This window comes from Cucurbita pepo, chromosome 4 (assembly GCF_057944985.1).
Source record: "Cucurbita pepo subsp. pepo isolate OVF chromosome 4, ASM5794498v1, whole genome shotgun sequence".
In the NCBI taxonomy this organism is placed as follows: domain Eukaryota; kingdom Viridiplantae; phylum Streptophyta; class Magnoliopsida; order Cucurbitales; family Cucurbitaceae; genus Cucurbita; species Cucurbita pepo.
In genome coordinates, this window is record NC_141801.1 from 3,658,656 (window position 1) to 3,677,791 (window position 19,136).

Below are 19,136 nucleotides of genomic sequence, written 5' to 3' on the forward strand. Positions count from 1 at the left end.
CTCTTCCATGTAAATCTTTGTCATCTTCTATAAATCTGATGTGAGACATTTGTGTTTTCTCAAATTATTATTATTACTGGGAAAGTGACCATTCGTGGAGAGGAATGAGAAAGAATTGTTTTTATTTTATTTATAAATTTATTATTATTATTATTATTATTATTTTAAATATAATAATAATTTTTGTTTATAATAATTCTTATTTATATTTATTTTTATTTTTGTACTATTACAATATATTTTTTTTTGTAAGTCCAACCTAATTTTTAGGTATTAAAATTTGTTCACCCCACAAATTTACTAAAAAAAATACTTCTAAATTTTGTCCATGATCATGACAACATGCATACATACACATAAGAAATTGGAAAACGACGACGCTCTATATTTTACAAAAATAAAATCGTGAAAGATGAGAAAAAAATACGTGCATAAAATTTTACCTTTTCAAAGTTTTGATAAAGGCGAATTAGCTTACTCTTTGCACGATGACTTAGTTAAGCGGTCGTTGATTTGACTAGTTTAAATAATAATAATGAATAAATGAATATGTAATGAAATTAATTTATAAGTTTTTAAAAATTGGTTTAAAAAAGATTTACTTCACCCATTTAAATTATTTTTGCTTAACTGAACATTTTTTATTTTATATTTTTAAATGTTTAAATTTTAGTCAGTTTTAATAAATCTAATCTTAAAGCTATTTTTTAATTTTTATTGTTAGTTCATTGTTAATTTTTGGAAATATTTTCGTATTTTATTTTTAGTTTTTTTACAAAATTAAAATTTATGTTAATTGTCGGGTTAAAAAAAGAAAAGAAAAATAAAAATTGAAGACAGAAAAAAAAAATAAATAAATAAAAAAAGTACAAATGTCACTATCATTGCCCACTGTAATGATTGTGACTCTTTTGTCCTTTCCCCTGTCTTCTCCAGACCTTTTGCAAAAGGGTATTAATTGTCTATTTACTTTTATTTATTTATTTATTTATTTTGAAATTAGAATCATTTCCGTCAAAATTGGATATTCTTTATTTTTACTTTTCTTATTAAAATAATATCACTTTTTATTATTCTTCCTTTTAAATAATTGACTTAGACTAACTTTTCTAAAAAAAATTATAAATAAATTTTATTTATTTATTTTAGAGTAATTTCTACCTAATTTAAATTAATTAGTCGCCTAAAATTATAAATTTATTCTAAATAACGGTATTTATTTAATCATACACATATATTTAAAAAAATATATAAGAATTTTTTTAAAAAGAAAATGAAAAAAAAAAAAGGAATATATAAAATTTAAAAAGAAAATGAAAAAAAAAAAGGAATATATAAAAATTAAAAAAAAAAAAAAAAAATCTAACCCTATATTTAGGTTATAATATTGAAAAAAAATATATTTATGGATCAATTATTACTCATTCTATTAGGAAGTGTATAATATTATGTAGAGTCGTGTTCATCATCTATTATGGTGTCAGAGCCATGCCCTAAACTTAGTTATGACAATAGATTGGTAAATCTTCGAATGTCGAATAAATGGTTTCAAAAGAAAAGGAGTCGAGCCTCCTTGAAGACATGATAAAAAATGACTAAAAAAGAGGAGTCGAGTCTCGATTAAGGGGAGACATATTTTGTTCGAGGGGAAGATGTTGGATGATGAAAGTCCCACGTCAGCTAATTTAGGGAATGATCATTTTGTTCGAGGGGAGGTGTTGGATGATAAAAGTCCCACGAGTATTTTGTTCCAAGGGAGGTGTTGGATGATGGAAGTCCCAGTCCCCTAATTTAGGGAATGATCGTGAGTTTATAATCAATGAATACTTCCCATAATTTAGGGAAGGATCATGAGTTTATAATCAATAAATACGGTCTTCAAGAAAGAAAAAAAAAAATCAAAATTATAAAAATAGTTTTGCAAGAAAAAAAAAAAGTATATATCAGTTGAGATGAGAATCTTAACAGAAACAGTGAAGGTATAATAATTAATTGAATACAGATCATTGTGGGTTATCTTCCTCATCGGCTCTCCAGATTTGTAGTCTCCTATTCTTAGAATCTTTATTTCACTTCCAAATTTTATCCCATTTTTTCCGTTTTCAAATCTCCATTACACTGCGAAACTCGAGCTGTCTCACCGTCTTCTTCGCTGCTCTCTGTTGCTTCTAACTGTTCTTCTGAATGTCCGTGACTACATCATCTTCTCACCATATCATAATTTTTTCTTATTGTCTTCTTCGTTTTGGTTTTGGGTTTCTTTCGACGTGATGCCTGGAAAGGAAGAGCTAGTGGGACGAGCAGAGGAGCGTGGTCCGCCAGTAGTGGCTGAGATGGAGAGCTCTGTTGTTGATGCTTCTAACCCATCTTGGTTCACGCCGTTGAGGTACTGTTTTTAGTGTGATTTTGGTTTTCACTGCAGTTTAGTTCTTGGGAATAAAGGTACTGGTCGTTTTATCATTTGGGTAGCAATTGTATAGGTTCGTGGTGGTTTTCCCCTCTTTGTTTGGTGAAGATGAGGGAAAATAGTGCATAATTTCGCTGTCTTAGTGATTATATGATGCTTTACAGTAACTGAAGGGAACCTTTTTGATTACCATGTCTTAGTGATTATATTTTAGCCATATGGCTTTGTTTTAGTGAGATTACTGTGATGTTCTTTACAAGGAAATTAGTTTTCGGATGAGTTCTGTTTTTGCTTTTCTTTTCGGAATTCTGGTGGGGAAGAAATTAGGGGTTACTGTTTGCTCTTGAGCAGAGCCATCCAAGGAGGCTTTGCGGGGTTCAAATGGACAGACATCCAGACTTTAAAATGAACTTTAAAGGATCGACAACTCTATGAGTGAACTGTGCTTTTTAAGGTGAACTGGATTTGTCTTGGTCATGTTTCTTGAATATGGAACTTGGAAGAATCTCGTGAATTTTCGTCCAAATCTCCTTTAAACGACCTTACTGTAAATCTAAGGTTTGCTCAGGACCATAGACATGAACTCATCTAAGGTTTGCTCAGGACCATAGACTTGAACTCATCTAAGGTTTGCTCAGGACCATGGACTTGAACTCATCTAAGGTTTGCTCAGGACCATGGACTTGAACTCAGCTAAGGTTTGCTCAGGACCATAGACTTGAACTCATCTAAGGTTTGCTCAGGACCATAGACTTGAACTCATCTAAGGTTTGCTCAGGACCATAGACATGAACTCATCTAAGGTTTGCTCAGGACCATAGACTTGAACTCATCTAAGGTTTGCTCAGGACCATAGACTTGAACTCATCTAAGGTTTGCTCAGGACCATGGACTTGAACTCAGCTAAGGTTTGCTCAGGACCATAGACTTGAACTCATCTAAGGTTTGCTCAGGACCATGGACTTGAACTCAGCTAAGGTTTGCTCAGGACCATAGACTTGAACTCATCTAAGGTTTGCTCAGGACCATAGATTTGAACTCATCTAAGGTTTGCTCAGGACTGTAGACTTGAACTCATCTGAGGTCGATCTTATTGATAATCTCTTAATTCACCAAAGACCATGAAATTCTAATTCTTAGCTTGGTAGACTTTAGTCACTTCATTAATCTATAGCCCTCTCACCTCCCACCTGTGTCACCTCACTTCAAACCAAGCAAGGAGGATTTAAAAGAAGGCTGTTGAACATGAAGTGTCAAGGCTGTCTGTTTTTCTTAAGATGCTAGAGGAATTTGAATGCTAAGTGATTTTTGACAATGCTGTTTTTTTTTTTTTTTTTTTTTTTTTTTTCTCTAATTTGGAGAGGTTAGACTTCAACATATAGGACTTAGTTAGCACCTTAGGATATTTTGGGGCTATGTATTGTTAGGAATCACGAACCTCCACAATGGTATGATATTGTCCACTTTGAGCATAAGCTCTCATGGTTTTGCTTTTGGTTTCCCCAAAAGGCCTCGTATCAAGGGAGATGTATTCCTTACTTATAAACTCATGATCATCCTCTTAATTAGCTAATGTGGGATTCAATAATTCTCAACAATCCTCTCCTCGAACAAAGTACACCATAGAGCCTCCCCTGAGGCCTTCTTCTCTGGAGCTCTTGAACAGCCTCCCCTTAATCGAGGTTGACTCCTTTTCTGGAGCCCTCGAACAAAGTACACCGGACACTTGAGTCACCTTTGATTACACCTTCGAGACTCGCAAATTCTTTGTTTGACGACACTTGAGGATTCTATTGGCATGGTTAAGTTAAGGGCATGACTCTGATACCATGTTAGGAATCACAAACCACCACAATGGTATGATATTGTCTACTTTGAGTATAAACTCTCATGGTTTTGCTTTTGGTTTCCCTAAAAAGGCTCATACCAAAGAAGATGTATTCCTTACTTATAAACCCATGATCATTTGCTTAATTAGCCAATGTGAGACTCAATAATCCTCAACATGTATCTCTAATTGGATCAATCTTTTATTTTTTTTAATTTTTTTAATTTTTTTTTGTGTGTGTGAATGTGTGTGTGTTGTGTGTTGTATTCTCATTATATGATTAGTGCCAATTGGAGAGTGTTTATGTAACCTCCCTTGGGTTATCTTCCTAATGTATCGAACAATTTCTCATTTTTAATTGAAATTTGTTTTGTATAATTTTTTTTAGAAAAAAGTTCAGTATCTAATACCTATTTTTTAAAATTTCTGAATCTGCAGACTGCTTGTTATATTTTGTGTCATCAACATGATAAATTATGTGGATAGAGGAGCCATGGCAAGCAATGGTGTGAATGGGCATCAGACTACTTGCACAACTGATGGTACATGTACATCTGGTTCCGGAATACAGTAAGATTTATCTAAAGGACATCATGAGAAACTTTTTTGTCATTTGTTGAGCCATATTGTTAGTTCATCTTTCTTTTCTTAGGTATGCAAGTGAAGTGAGGGGTCACTAGGGTCGATATTCGTCGCTATTAATATTTATTCTCCTTTTTGATAGAAGACATTTTGGGATGGATAAAAGCATCTTGTTTTGTCTTTTAAGTTGTGATGCCTGAAATTGGCTAAGTTTTTTTGATAATTATTCATTGTTAGATATGTCATTCTAGTGCTATATGCTAATAATCTACCCTCATTTTTTATACTGAGTTACAAAATATTGCACTTTTTTGTGAACGGCAACATCTGTCTTTCGATCGATGTCATAACTAGTACAGTGGTCATAGATTTACCATTTTGATATTTGAAACACAATTGATAGGCTACAATGTAAAAGAGAATTCACCATGGTTGGCTATTTAATATTTGTTTCAATATCCTCTTTGGCTTTGAACTGTAAATCACTTAACATGTATTAGTAACAGTCTAATACTGTTTCATCTCCCGTCTTCTAAAGCTGGCTTTTTGGATTATTCTGTTTAGGGGCCAGTTTAACTTGAACAATTTTGAAGATGGAGTTCTATCCTCTGCTTTTATGGTTGGACTTCTTTTAGCTTGTCCAATATTTGCATCCTTGGCAAAGAGGTAATCAAAATAACTGACTCGAGCTATAACTTGTTGTAAGGCTTTTGACACTGAAAATTGAAATGAACAATTATATAATATGAATAATCATCCTTATTGAACATTTAGGACGTTTCTTTCTTGTTTATAACAATAACTTTCTAGAACTGAATCTTTTCGTAACATTTGCTATGTGATGATGTGAAACCTTTTGATTTGATGCTGTACCTCTAGCTGTGAATATGTTGCATTCCATGGTAGCATTTGAAACTAAATAAATGAAATATGATACAATTCTGTTTTTTGACATCCCGACTAATCCCACGAAGCAACCACCTAGCCCTACAACATTTGATTGTTAAGAAACGCGTAATATGTTAATATTCTTTGTTGGTGCACCATGAGGCTTGAACTATTCTCTAAAAACCCTTTTAATTTTGTTAGTCCCATGCCTACTAGGCCACCATGAGGCTTGTAATTCTCCAGGTCTCAATTTAAAAAGTAGTTCAAATTGTGTTTATAATATATTTACAGGGCAGTTACCACCTATATATATTTATTTGAATCTCAACTAAACTTTACATAATTTTTATTTTACAATATTATGTAATTTATAGTATATTGTACTATATATGTTTTAATTTTAACAAAAATATGAGTGTAGTATGTTTATTAGTGTAATTTTTCGCTTTAAACTTTCCAGTTTATAATCTAGATATACTAAAAATACAAAAACGATCGATCCAAATAACAGTTTGAAAAGCAATGCCAAATGGATAATGAATCTTAAAACAAAAAATAGAAATTGAATTGCATACCAAATGGGCCTTAAGCTAATCTTCAAACTTAAATCCCATGATGATTTCAAAAAGATATACTCCATTTAGCATTGAGAGGTTTTTAGCTGTAAAAACTCTCAGAAAGTAGGATTAGAACAAATAAGAACTTAATGATATCTAAGGATTCGACTGGCCTTAGATATCATTGAGTTTCTGTTTAGCCAGACCTTCTAAAGAGAAGCCATTTTCGCATAAGATTTTACTCTTTTGCCTTCTCGAATGCCCGAACAATACCTGTTTACTTAACAATGTGGAAACAAGAGAATGGGAATGGAAAATTGTCATTCCCACTATTGTTGCTTACCAAATCAATAACGTAGGATAAATGTGTTGCCCACTTCAACATTGAGATCCATGGTGGGCCGGAGAAACACGACACTGTTCTGGGAGGATGCTTGGCTAGGAACTACTAGTTTCCAAGAATGAAAAGAAGATTATGTGATGCAACTTTCTTTATCTTAGCATCATAACCGCACAAAGAACTTATCTAGAAGAACAAAGCAAAATAAGAAAGCCCTTCCTTTTTACCTAAAATAATATTTATTAACCAGCAGTAGTGATTTCATTAAATTTAAGTCTTATTAAGCTATCTCTTCTAATTTTTGCAGGGTAAATCCGTTTAGACTTATTGGTGTTGGACTCTCTGTTTGGACTTTGGCAGTAGTTGGGTGTGGTCTTTCATTTAATTTTTGGTCTATTGCTGTATGTCGGATGTAAGCAAACATCTTATCTTTTTCCTCCTTTTCTTTGTTATTTTCTATCCTTCTCATTTTCTTTGTTCTGTTTTAATTATGTGGGGATTATCCTCATGAATGTAACGATTTTTCTCTGATCTGTAGGGTTGTTGGTGTCGGTGAGGCTTCATTTATAAGTCTTGCTGCGCCATTCATTGATGACAATGCACCAGCTGATAAGGTTCATTTTTTTCCTTCTAGAATTTGCTTGAAAACTTTGAAGGAACACATTGGCAAATATAAACATGAAGTTTCTAAATCTAGTTTCTTTCTTTCTCATTGTCACCTCAAAAGTTTGCAATTGGGCATCTTCTTATTATATTATCTATCTAATTGAAAACATTTGCTCATATGCCACAGAAAACAAGCTGGCTTGGAGTATTTTACATGTGTATACCAACTGGTTATGCTATTGGCTATCTTTACGGTGGATCGGTAAGTTTTTACTATTTGAATGCGTCAGTATAGTCTCTTAATCTACAAACAAAGAATAATTCATAATCTAAAATTTCATTAATGTTTCTTCCATTTTATGATTGATTTTCTTATTTCTTATTTCTCATTTTATGTTTTGTTTATAGCATACTCCCAATTAAGTATTTGTGTAGCCAAATAACTCTTTTTAATTCATAGGTTGGTCAACATTTAGGTTGGCGATATGCATTTTGGGGAGAGGCAATATTGATGGTTCCTTTTGTAGTTCTTGGCTTTGTTTTAAAGCCCTTGCAATTGAAGGGTAAGGATCAAGTTTATATCATACAATAACCAGTTTTTGTTGTGCTCTAACTAAACGATTTGTGGATGCAGGTTTTGCTCCTCGAGAGATAATTAATGCACCGATACCCGTAGATACAGCTGCCTCATCAGTTAAAGGTGCCTTTCGTAATTTTTTTATTAGAAACAAGACTTTCCTTGATGAAATTCTGAAGAAGATGCTTTTTATAATTCATTTTTCTTCCTTAGATGGGATCGCATATAAAAATCACCCATAGACATGCATAATTCAACTACAGTTCAGTTATTTTTTCTCATATCTCGGTTAAATCAATATTTTTCAGTGCTAAAGTATTATGATAATTTATTTCTTAAAAAAAAAGTATTATGTAGGATCAGTTAATGAATGGTTTATCAAGATATATCTGGTCGTCATATGTATCAACTCGACTTTTGATTAGATTCTTTAGTTTGTGACTATTCAAATAGTCAATGGACACGAATCTCTTTGGCTGATTAAACGAAATCAGTTCTTTTAATTCCTAAACGTATTAAGTTTCTTAGTAAAAATAGAAAAAAAAAGAGATTCTGATCAAGTACTTGTCTACTTGAGATGCTTTTTTGCAACCTCTTGTGGCCTGGCAGACTGATGCCTAGCCCTTCCTACTACATTCATCTATGTTTTGGTTTAATACTGTTCTCCGAAAAATTGTATTCCAGTAATATTAATCTTTCCCGCATCATTTGCTTCATATTTGGGTTCATTATAGTCATCTGCTCCATTCTCTTTATTTTTCTTTTGTATGTTTGCCCTTTTTATGAGCCATAATAATCTATTTTGACTTTGTATATGGAATTAGATGATGTAAAAACGAAAGATGGAGTATCTCCTCAAGATATCCAAGAGGAAAGGGCAGGAAGTTCTTCCAAGTAAGTGACTCGTTGTAAGCTAGAATCGAGCACAACTTTTTAGTTGGATTTGATAGTTTAATTATTAAAAAATTTCACACTATCATTGATAGGAAAAAGAACGGTTTAACTCATAAATGTATGTGCAACTGGCACACAAAACCTGTTAAAATCCCCGTCTTTCTCTGGTCTAATATAACCGTAGGTTCATTTTCTCGTGACACTTTTACCACATTTTATAGCATTCTGATATTAACCAAGATTTCAATGGTAAACGGTACAGGACATCGAGGCTTGTTGAATATGAGAAAGCATATTTTAAATGATTTAATCATGTCTGAAAGTTTTGAAGGCTTCTTTCATTTTTAATGTTTAAAGAATGTTGGAGAGAAATTATAAGACATAGCATGGACACTTATAATAAAAACGTGAAAAAAGCAAGCTGTAAATGTTTAAGATTTCCTTTTATATGTTGGAATTATCAACGTCATTTCAAATTAGATTGCATGAACGTTGCGTGTATCTCTCTATTTTCAACTATGTATCTATGTTGATGCTTTCTTTTGAAGCTCTGAATGTGATATCACTTGCATTGCATTTTTTTAAATAACTGGAATGTCAAGGCTAGATTCGAGAGATAGCAAGGGTTTTAAAGTCATAAGTTTCAACTTAAGAGCTTGAACTCAGAACTTCGAGGTTGTCTCTAAACATCATAGGCCCCACTGAGCACTCCTAGATAGACGACATGTGCTGCCTCGTACAGACAAACTTGAAGTAAAGAATTTTAGTCTAAATAAAACTAATAGAAGGCCTATTCTCTTTACATTGTAGGTATAATGTGTAAGAGATCTAGAATTAGAAATTAAATGCCAGTATGCCATCTGATCTTGTTTTGTCCTTAATCTATGGCAGTTCTGTCCTTAAAGAAGTATTGCGATTTTTGAAAGATATGAAAGCGCTTCTAGTCGATAAGGTTTTTGTCGTCAATGTTCTAGGTATTTCCTTCACTTGAACTACCATACCTTTTCTCAAGTATTGATCATAATATGTTAAAATTTTGGATCCAAGTACTTTCAATTAGGACACTCTTTAAATTTACTTTAAACTCTGCAATTTGTTTGTAGGTTATGTGGCATATAATTTTGTCATAGGCGCATACTCGTATTGGGGACCCAAGGCTGGTTACAGTATTTATCAAATGGTGAGGTCACTTTATCTTATAGCTATAATCTTGCATTTCAACCATTTACTCTCTTCCACTTGGGGTGAGTTTAAAATGATTTTTAAAATAGTAAAAATTGTTTTTATTGAATTAAAATCTTTTTTGTAGGCGTTCAATTACATCGGCAAAAGTCATTTGGAATTAACCATTAATCATTAATTTTTTAACAAGAAACAATGCTTTTATTGAATTAATGAAGAGAAACAAATGCTCAGAATTCAAAACTCCCTTGAAAAATAAAAAGAAAAACTAAGTTGATCAAGTTGATATAAAGTGGGAGATATTTTTGGAATTTTTATATTTTGGAATATTTTGATAGAAAAGTGCAGATATAATTTTTGGAGGGATTACTGTCGTGTCTGGAATCGTTGGAACACTAGCAGGAGGTTATATTTTGGATCGAATGAACAACACCATCTCCAATGCTTTTAAGGTAGATTTTCTTTATACTTCAAAGGGATTTTATTTCTTGAATCATCCTTGTGACGTCCGACTACATTTTCTTAATTGAATTATAAATACCATATGTTTTAATTTGATGAAATAAACGTGTTCGTCCACGATATTAATATAACTTTGACTCATTAATTTACCTGACCTAAAATAGCTTGCTGTCACAATAGATCCAGGTAGGTGTAGTATGAGGAAATTTCAATTCTTTAGTATCTTTTTGATTCATATTCCCTACAAATTCCATGGGTTATGGTTCTAAACTCTGCTTAGCATTACTCCGTGCCACATTTTTGTTTTCTGCTTCACCATGTAACTAGATTCCTTCCAACAAAGGAATAGTAATCTGGGGTAGATCTTCCATCCATATTTCTTCTTGTCCTGTCTACATCACAATAAACTTCTACTTGGAAGTAATTTCTCTTTATGAATAAGATACCCTTTCCAAGAATTTCTTTTAAATATCTCGAGATTCTATTAGGAATTTCAAAACGAGTCAATTGAGATCGATTCACTAGAGAAAGACTCATAAGCTGGCTCTAAAGCCCAAAAACTAACGAGTTACATAAACATAATCTTGTATCCATTCACTCGTGGGTTTCACAGATTTTACGAGAGGCTCAACAAGTGATTATCGATGTTATTTGGGTAGAAAATGACTTTATAGGGGTCAGACATAGGACTTCCTACTTCGGTTCTATATTTTTTTTTTAGTATAACAAATGTGGGGTATGGAGATTTAAACCTCCAACCTCGAGGGATGGAGTACTTGCCAATTATCGATCCTGTGCTCACTTTTGCTACTTTGACACTATATTACATATTAAATTTGAAATTATGATAATATTTTGATACACTAGATTTGTGGCAACCCATGTCTACATATATAGGAGAAAGACCTACTGCAGCATAAGGAAAAAATAAGGACAACAACTAATATTTACACAAATATTTATAAATATTAGAAGTTCCAACATTAATAAAAATTTGATACATAGGAAGGATAAAATTGAAATATATAGAAGATTTAGAGATAAAATTCAAAATGAGCACAAGCATTGGAGGCTAAATTATGTTTTTTAGCCAATACAATAATAAAAATGTTACTTTTTTTTCTTTCCCCATTTATCTGTCATATTATATGTATAGTTCATGTGCTGATATCATGAATGAAAGGCTTGTACTGTAATGCTCATTATTGCGTACATTTCAATTGTAGCTTCTTTCTATGACAACATTTATTGGAGCGGCCTTTTGCTTCGGTGCCTTTTGCTTCAAAAGCTTATATGGCTTCGTGGTTCTTTTCGCTATTGGTGAACTACTAGTATTTGCCATACAGGTATATTCTTCTTTTCCATTAAGTTTTTCAGCCTATTTTTAAAGTAACCAACTCCACAACCTTTGTCACAAGATCTCTCACCATTCCTAAAGAATCTATTATTTCTCTCGAGCCAAACCCTCCGCAATGTTGCAAATAAACTAGCGTGCCACAAAACCTTCTATCAAATTTCTATAGTAATTGTGAAACATTTATGAAAGGTAAATGGTAGTATTACAGCGTTTGAAAGAATATGGGTATTTTTGAAACAAAAGGAAGTTCAAGGCATACCCTAAAAAACTAGTAAATTGTTCAAAATTCATTTAGAAATTTAAAATAACGTTGATAGTCAATCACAAGGTATAAAAGTAAGTGAGTGACAAGAAAAACTTTGAACTCAACACCAAGACGAACTTGGAATATGACTGACAATTCTCAAGTTTCAAAACTTAAATACAATAATATTGAACTCGTAAAAGTGGCCACTCATGGGACTGGTTCGGGTCTAACTCTTACTGCGAAAGGCCCAATGAAATGGTCAGACTCATGAAATTGTAAATGTGTAGCAATGATGTAAGGGTAAAAGCGAAATTCCACCTTTGAAGCGTAGTATAGATAAAGACAACCTTGCTTGAATAGCATCTGTTCTCTAAGTTGTACAACTTTGTCTTGAAAAGGTAGCAAGGATCCAAATAATCCTCATATATAATGTTTTCTTTATTGCAGGGACCGGTAAACTTCATATGCCTTCATTGTGTGAAGCCTAGTCTAAGACCGCTTTCTATGGCTATTTCCACTGTCTCAATCCATATTTTTGGAGATGTGCCATCCGCACCTCTTGTTGGAGTTCTCCAGGTTTGTACTTGGTTTTACTGTTTATAACATCGACACTTTTTCTTAGTCCAACAATATGTGGAGGTGAATATTGAAACCTTTAACCTGATCTGATCTGTTGGTCTAGTGTAAATGTCTAAACCACTTTGAACTAGTTTTAGGTTAACAATACGCATTAGCACGTAAATATAGTGTAAATGGGTACCTTAGATGTTGGTCTACTTGACTTTTCTACACAAATTTGTAGCTCATTTCTCTATTATTGTACATATGCATATTTAGAGCTTATTAGACCGTTGTCTTTTATTTTATTTTACTATTATTAGTTTAGGGCTTCCATGAATGCGTAAATATTTGGCTCTACTGTGTAGAATAATATTGAATTCTCCTATATTTGGTCTTACAATAACATGGTATCAGAGCCACTAGGTCTTTCCGTTGGGAATTATGATTTTAAGTCATTAGGGATTTATAAACCATTAGGGTTTGAGGTTTGGAGCACCTTTTTGGAGGGTTTAGTCTTTTGTCTTAGGTATATGTATCAACAATGCTGTCAGAATCTCTCGCTCCTGTGGTCACTCTCTGAATCCGCTGTCGTTGCTTCATAGGTCAGTTACTTGACTAGTCTTTATCCCACCTAGCCCAAAAGATAGGCTATTTTTCGATCAGCAAGATTCTGAAATTCGACTTGAAAACGACTAGCATGTGAGGGCCACGTGCACTGTCAAAGATTTAGCCCCACGCACCGACGCGTGATTGGTTGGAAGCCTCTATGATTTTGTGGCTTGTTGTTTCATGCTACTCCCAACCTATTTGTTCATCTAATGTGGTTCAACCTGAACTCAATCCATCCATGGTTCATCTGAAAAGCCATTTGTTAATTTTGTAGTGCAATGTCGTAAATTTCAATAGTGTCAAAACTCATTTAAAGCATCTTCTTCATCCTCTACGTTTGTCCCTATTACAATCATCGTTGGGTTATGTTAGGAATCACGACTCTCCACAATGGTATGATATTATCCACCTGGGTTTCCCCAGAAGGCCTCGTACCAATGGAGATGTATTCCTTACTTATAAACCCATAATCATTCCCTAAATTAGCCAATGTTGGACTCTCTCCCAACAGTTCTCAACAATCCTCCCATCGAAAAAAAGTACACCATAGAGCCTCCCCTGATGTCTATTTAGCCCTCGAACAGCCTCCCCTTAATCAAGGCTCGACTCCTTTCTCTGGAGCCCTCGAACAAAGCACACCCTTTCTTCGACACATGAGTCACTTTTGACTACACCTTTGAGATTAGCAATTTCGTTGTTCGACACTTGAGAATTCTATTGACATGGTTAAATTAAGGGTATGGCTCTGATACCATGTTAGGAATTACGACTCTTCACAATGGTATGATATTGTCTATTTTGAGCATAAGCACTCATGACTTTGAGGTTAGGTAACATGAATCATTGTTTCCTTCATCTTCTACCAAATGGGTCATCGACTCTGGTGTGCTACTGATCATATGATAGGTAATCCCATTTTGTTTTCCACTCCTTCATCTATATCCTTTGCTAATGTTACTTCGACAGATGGATCAAAGTTGTCTATTCTTCGATCTGACACAGTAAATCTAACCATCTCTTTCTTTGTCTTTTGTTCTACATTTACCTCAAATTTACTTTCATTTGATTTCTATTAGTAAACTCACTTGTGGACTCAATTGTTTTGTTTTGTTCTAATTTGTTCTAACTCAATTGTTTTTATTAGTAAACTCCCTCGTGGACTCGATTGGTTTGTTTTTGCTCTAACTCATTTCAAGATCTTGTGACAAAGATGATTATTGGTAAAGGAAACTCACTCATGGACTCAATTGTTTTGTTTTTGCTCTAACTTGTTTCAAGATCTTGTGACGAAGATTATTGGTAAATGAAACTCACTCGTGGACTCATTTTGTTTTGTTTGAACTTGTTTTAAGATCTTGTGACGAAGATTATTGGTAAAGGACATGAATTTGGAGAACTTTATATTTTCTATCATCAAGTGCCGATAGTTGTCTACCCTGGATTTGTTTCTCCTTTTGATAGCCATTGTGTCTAGATCATACATATCTTCCAACGTTAAGAAAGTTTTGTCCTAAATTTCATAACTTGTCTTCATTAAGTTGTGACTTAGGTTAGTTTGCCAAATTTCTTCGTCTTAGTTCGAGCCCTGGAATGAAAAGAAATCAAGTGCACCTTTCAAATTAGTTCATTATGATATTGTGTCTAAAACTAGATTTTGATACTTCGTTCATATGACTTGATTATATTTTATGAAGAATGGTTCTAAGTTACTTTCTCATTTTTGTAACTTTCATGTTGAAATTCGAACTTGGTTTGATGTTTTCCTTAAAAAATTTGAGAAGCGATGATGTTGTCGAGTACTTTCTGAAGCACTTGGTTGTAACTATGTAAGCTTACAATTCTAGCTCACCCATCTTGGGCCGATACACCATCTAGAAATGAAGTTGCTAAACAAAAGAATAGACATCTTCTTGAAACTGCAAGAGCATTATCTTTTTAAATGTGTGTTCTAAAGCATTTATGGGTTGATGCAATTTTTGTTTCCTATTGAGCTGAAAATATTGAGTTGTACTGTCTTGTTCGGTATGTTTTTCCTCTAATCTCACAGAATTAGATCCCAAATCTTTTTAGTCCATTTTATTAGGTTATTCTTGTGTTTAAAAAGGATATATATGGCTCTGTCGTAGTTTGAATCAGTATCTTGTATCTCGCGATGTTCCTTTGAGGACAGACCTTTTACGAGCCAGGGGGAGGAGGATGATCTATTTTATCTATACACTTGTGTATCTCCTACATCCTTCCCCGATCCATCTTCGACGTTTTATCTTGCCCACCTATTACTAGCAATAACGTCGAGGCAAATGTCTTGTACTATAAGATTCTTCATCATTAAATCCAAAACTAAGTTTTCTATTGCTCTTCATAAAGGTAAACATTCTTGCACTTTTCCTATTTCTTATTTTGTCTCTTATAACCATTTGTTATCTTCTACGCGTTCTTTTATTGCATCGCTTAAATCTATCTCGATTACTAAAACCGTTAATGAAACATTGTCTCATCCTAGTTGGCGCAACGCGGTGAGAAAATATGAAAGCTTTAGATGATAATGGTACCTAGGATTTAGTATCTCGTCCAGGTAGGAAAGAAAGTTATTGGATGTAAATGGCTGTTTGCATTTAAGGTCAATCTCGATGATTCCGAACCTATTGATTTGAAAGACCGAAGAACAATTAGCAGATATTCTCATGAACGCTTTAAATGAAATTCAAATGGATTATCAATAACAAGCTAGGCCTGATTAACATATATGTTGATTAGAAGCTTATTAGTATATTGTCTTTTATTGTAATTTTACTGTTAATTATTTTAGCGTTTTTGTGTATTAATAACGATATTGCCGGTTCGGTGAGTCTAAACGAGATCAATGATTTTGTAGGACCATATTAACAATTGGAGGAAGACTGCTCTCATTCTTACTGCAGTTTTTTTTCCCGCAGCTATTATATGGTTCATAGGTAAAGTTCCATACTTTTTTGTGTTCCCAGCTGCTATTGTCTGATGATTGTCTATGTTTGTGCTGTTCAATCCAAGCTTTCATTAAGAACCATGAAAGAAAATACACAACTACGAAAAGGTCACGCCCCGAAAATCCTGTATGTGTGTGTGTATAACCTGGAGGTCTGAAATTCCCACGTGTTGTTGAACTAAAAATATTTCGTTAAATGGATGATAAGAAACCAATGACATTAAGATATACTTCATTTTAATGCATTCAAATGCACGTCCAAGTGTGTTCATGTCTGATATCTCAATACTATATTCAAGTGTCTATGCTTATTACTGATAATTGTATAAACACAATTTTCTCTTGAATGCTAGGAATATTTCTTCACAGTGTTGATAGATTCAATGAAGATAACGAAAAGCAAGTCACGACCAATAGATCGAGCGAAGAACCTTCACTCGAACTAGAGAAAGTACAACAAACAAACAATGAGCAAGTCACAACCAATAGATTGAGTGCAGAATCTTCACTCGAACCAGAGAAAGTACAACAACCAACCAATAGATCGAGTGCAGAATCTTCACTCGAACCAGAGAAAGTACAACAAACAACCAATAGATCGAGTGCAGAATCTTCACTCGAACCAGAGAAAGTACAACAAACAACCAATAGATCGAGTGCAGAATCTTCACTCGAACCAGAGAAAGTACAACAACCAACCAATAGATCGAGTGCAGAATCTTCATTCGAACTAGAGAAAGTACAACAAACAACCAATAGATCGAGTGCAGATTCTTCACTCGAACCAGAGAAAGTACAACAAAGAAACGAAACTGATACGAAAACTTAAGGTTGCATATTCCCAATCCACCTATCTAGTATGATCTTTTAGTGCATCTTCTTTGATGTAAATAGACTTGTCTTTTAGATGATCCTTATTTATTTTGATCGTCTCTACCAATACATTCAGATAATAAAAGGTTGAATAGCCTTTGCTTTTAGAATGTCTTAACTTTCCATTTGTGTTCAAGTGTGAACTTTTGGGTTGAAAGTAAATATTGTGTATAGAATGTGCTATGATCATCATGAATGTTTATGGAACTTTTGATGTAAGAATGGTGTCGATGTTTTTTTAACTTCAACGTCGATGTGAAAAAACTATATCAAAAGTCTAATAGTGCTTGTAATGACTCTATGATTGGACGGTTACTACATGCATAGCGTAAGAGTTTAAGTGGAGATATCTCTGTACTTAAACTAGGCCTAATGTGGTATGTCTAGATTTGGTTGAAAGGTATGTCTCCTGGGCTCTTAAGATTCCTTATGAATCTTGGACTGGACTTGGGTGTCTACCGAAATGGTCATCGTCACCTGTTAAGGATTCGGCGTTCGGCGTATTGGGAGCTAAGAAAACTCCCTTCCACCTGGAGCTCTTCGCAGTCTCCCTATAGGATAAGGCTTCTTTGTTTGGTGCTGATGGTAATAGTCCGAGCCTAAGTAAGAACTCTAGACTATGACCATTTTCAGCTGAATGCAGAGAGTGGGCCTCTTGTTTTGTTATTTTTCTTTTCCTAGAGGGGTGTTCCCTTTAACATATCTAAAATAACATAAACATCATTCAAACTAAGACAACTATCTTAAAAATCACTATTCCATGACGTCTGCAACTGATCATCGCCTTGTTAAGCTATTGCCTCACCAACTAGCTAGTCTGACGCAAGCCCCTCCTCGTGGCAAATTCCTCCTTTTGCTTCTCAGTGTACGAGGTATTAGCAGACGTTTTCAGCTGTTGTTCCCCTCCCAAGGGCAGGTTCTTACGCGTTACTCACCTGTCCGCCACTGGAAACACCACTTCCCATCCGACTTGCATGTGTTAAGCATGCCGCTAGTGTTCATCCTAAGTCAAGATCGAACTCTCCATGAGATTCGTAGTTGCATTACTTATTATAGCTTCCTTATTCGTAGACAAATCTAATTTGGAATTGTCTTTCATTCCAAGACATAACTTGTATCCATGTGCTTCATATTTTTTGGGAGCCCTAGTTCGCTCCCAGAAATATAGCCATCCCCACAATTAATGTCATTATTGTAAACGACTGTTTTAAATTAAAAGATTTCCTGTGTTAAGATTGCTATGTTATATTTTTTATTTTATTATGGTAATTAATGTTTGATTATTGGAACAAATTTTTTTATTATTATTAAATTACATTTAAAAATCTTTTAAAAGAATTTAATTAAAAAATAAATGTTGAGTTGATCAATGACTTGTCGGAAAAGTAATGTACATGGAATTTCAAAATACCTAACTTCATTGAAAAAAATTAAATTACTTATAAAAAAATACATTTTTCATCAAACTATTTTCTAAGCTATGCTTTGAAAATACTGAAGCTTTATAACATTTAAAATAACGAACACTTTTAGAACTAGATGAAATCACATTGTTCATCTCTCACCATGTTTAAACAATGGAGAGGATATATTGATTGCACTTACGAGTCGAACACGTGGCATAAGAATCTCCGACTGACAATGTTCGAACAATGAGAGAGGATATGTTGATTGCACCCATGAGTCAAACAGGTGGCATAAGAACCTCTGATCGACAATGAGAGAGGACATGTTGATTGCACCCACGAGTCGAATAGGTGACATGAGAACCTTTGACCGACAATATTCAGATGATGAGAGAGGGTATGTTGATTGCACCCACGAGTCGAACAAGTGGCATAAGAACCTCTGATCGACAATGAGAGAGGATATGTTGATTGCACCCATGAGTCAAACAGGTGACATGAAAACATCTGACCGACAATGAGAGAGGATATGTTGATAGCACCCATGAGTCAAACAGGTGACATGAGAACATCTGACCGACAATGTTCAGACAATGAGGGAGGATATGTTGGTTGCACCCACGAGTGGAACAGGTGACATGAGAACCTCTGATCGTTAGAGAAGGAATAAATGGAAAAGGCATAGGCAATCCCGATAACGTTAATGCAAGACGACCTAGTTATTGTACGACTCGTCTCGAACAGTGTAGTCTTATAGAAATTTAGAAAATCCAACTCTACCATCCGAGCACACGA

The 19,136-nt window shown here is 34.1% G+C and overlaps 1 protein-coding gene across 2 annotated transcripts; it reads left to right on the top strand.

Moving 5' to 3' along the window:
* Positions 1 to 1,973: 1,973 nt before the first annotated feature.
* On the top strand, positions 1,974 to 17,157 carry LOC111793134 (putative sphingolipid transporter spinster homolog 2). 2 transcript variants are annotated; one of them, XM_023674874.2, is made up of 16 exons: positions 1,974 to 2,386; positions 4,674 to 4,805; positions 5,382 to 5,483; positions 6,910 to 7,014; positions 7,141 to 7,216; positions 7,396 to 7,470; positions 7,669 to 7,771; positions 7,843 to 7,908; positions 8,610 to 8,679; positions 9,571 to 9,653; positions 9,783 to 9,859; positions 10,200 to 10,313; positions 11,550 to 11,669; positions 12,375 to 12,503; positions 15,973 to 16,051; positions 16,416 to 17,157. In XM_023674874.2, the coding sequence occupies exons 1-16, from the start codon at positions 2,271 to 2,273 to the stop codon at positions 16,889 to 16,891; spliced, it is 1,923 nt and encodes a 640-aa protein (XP_023530642.2). In that variant the 5' UTR covers positions 1,974 to 2,270; the 3' UTR covers positions 16,892 to 17,157. The 2 variants fall into 2 exon arrangements, with proteins under 2 accessions (XP_023530642.2, XP_023530644.2); XM_023674876.2 differs by having other exon boundaries at positions 2,368 to 2,386; positions 4,674 to 4,777.
* Positions 17,158 to 19,136: the final 1,979 nt, after the last annotated feature.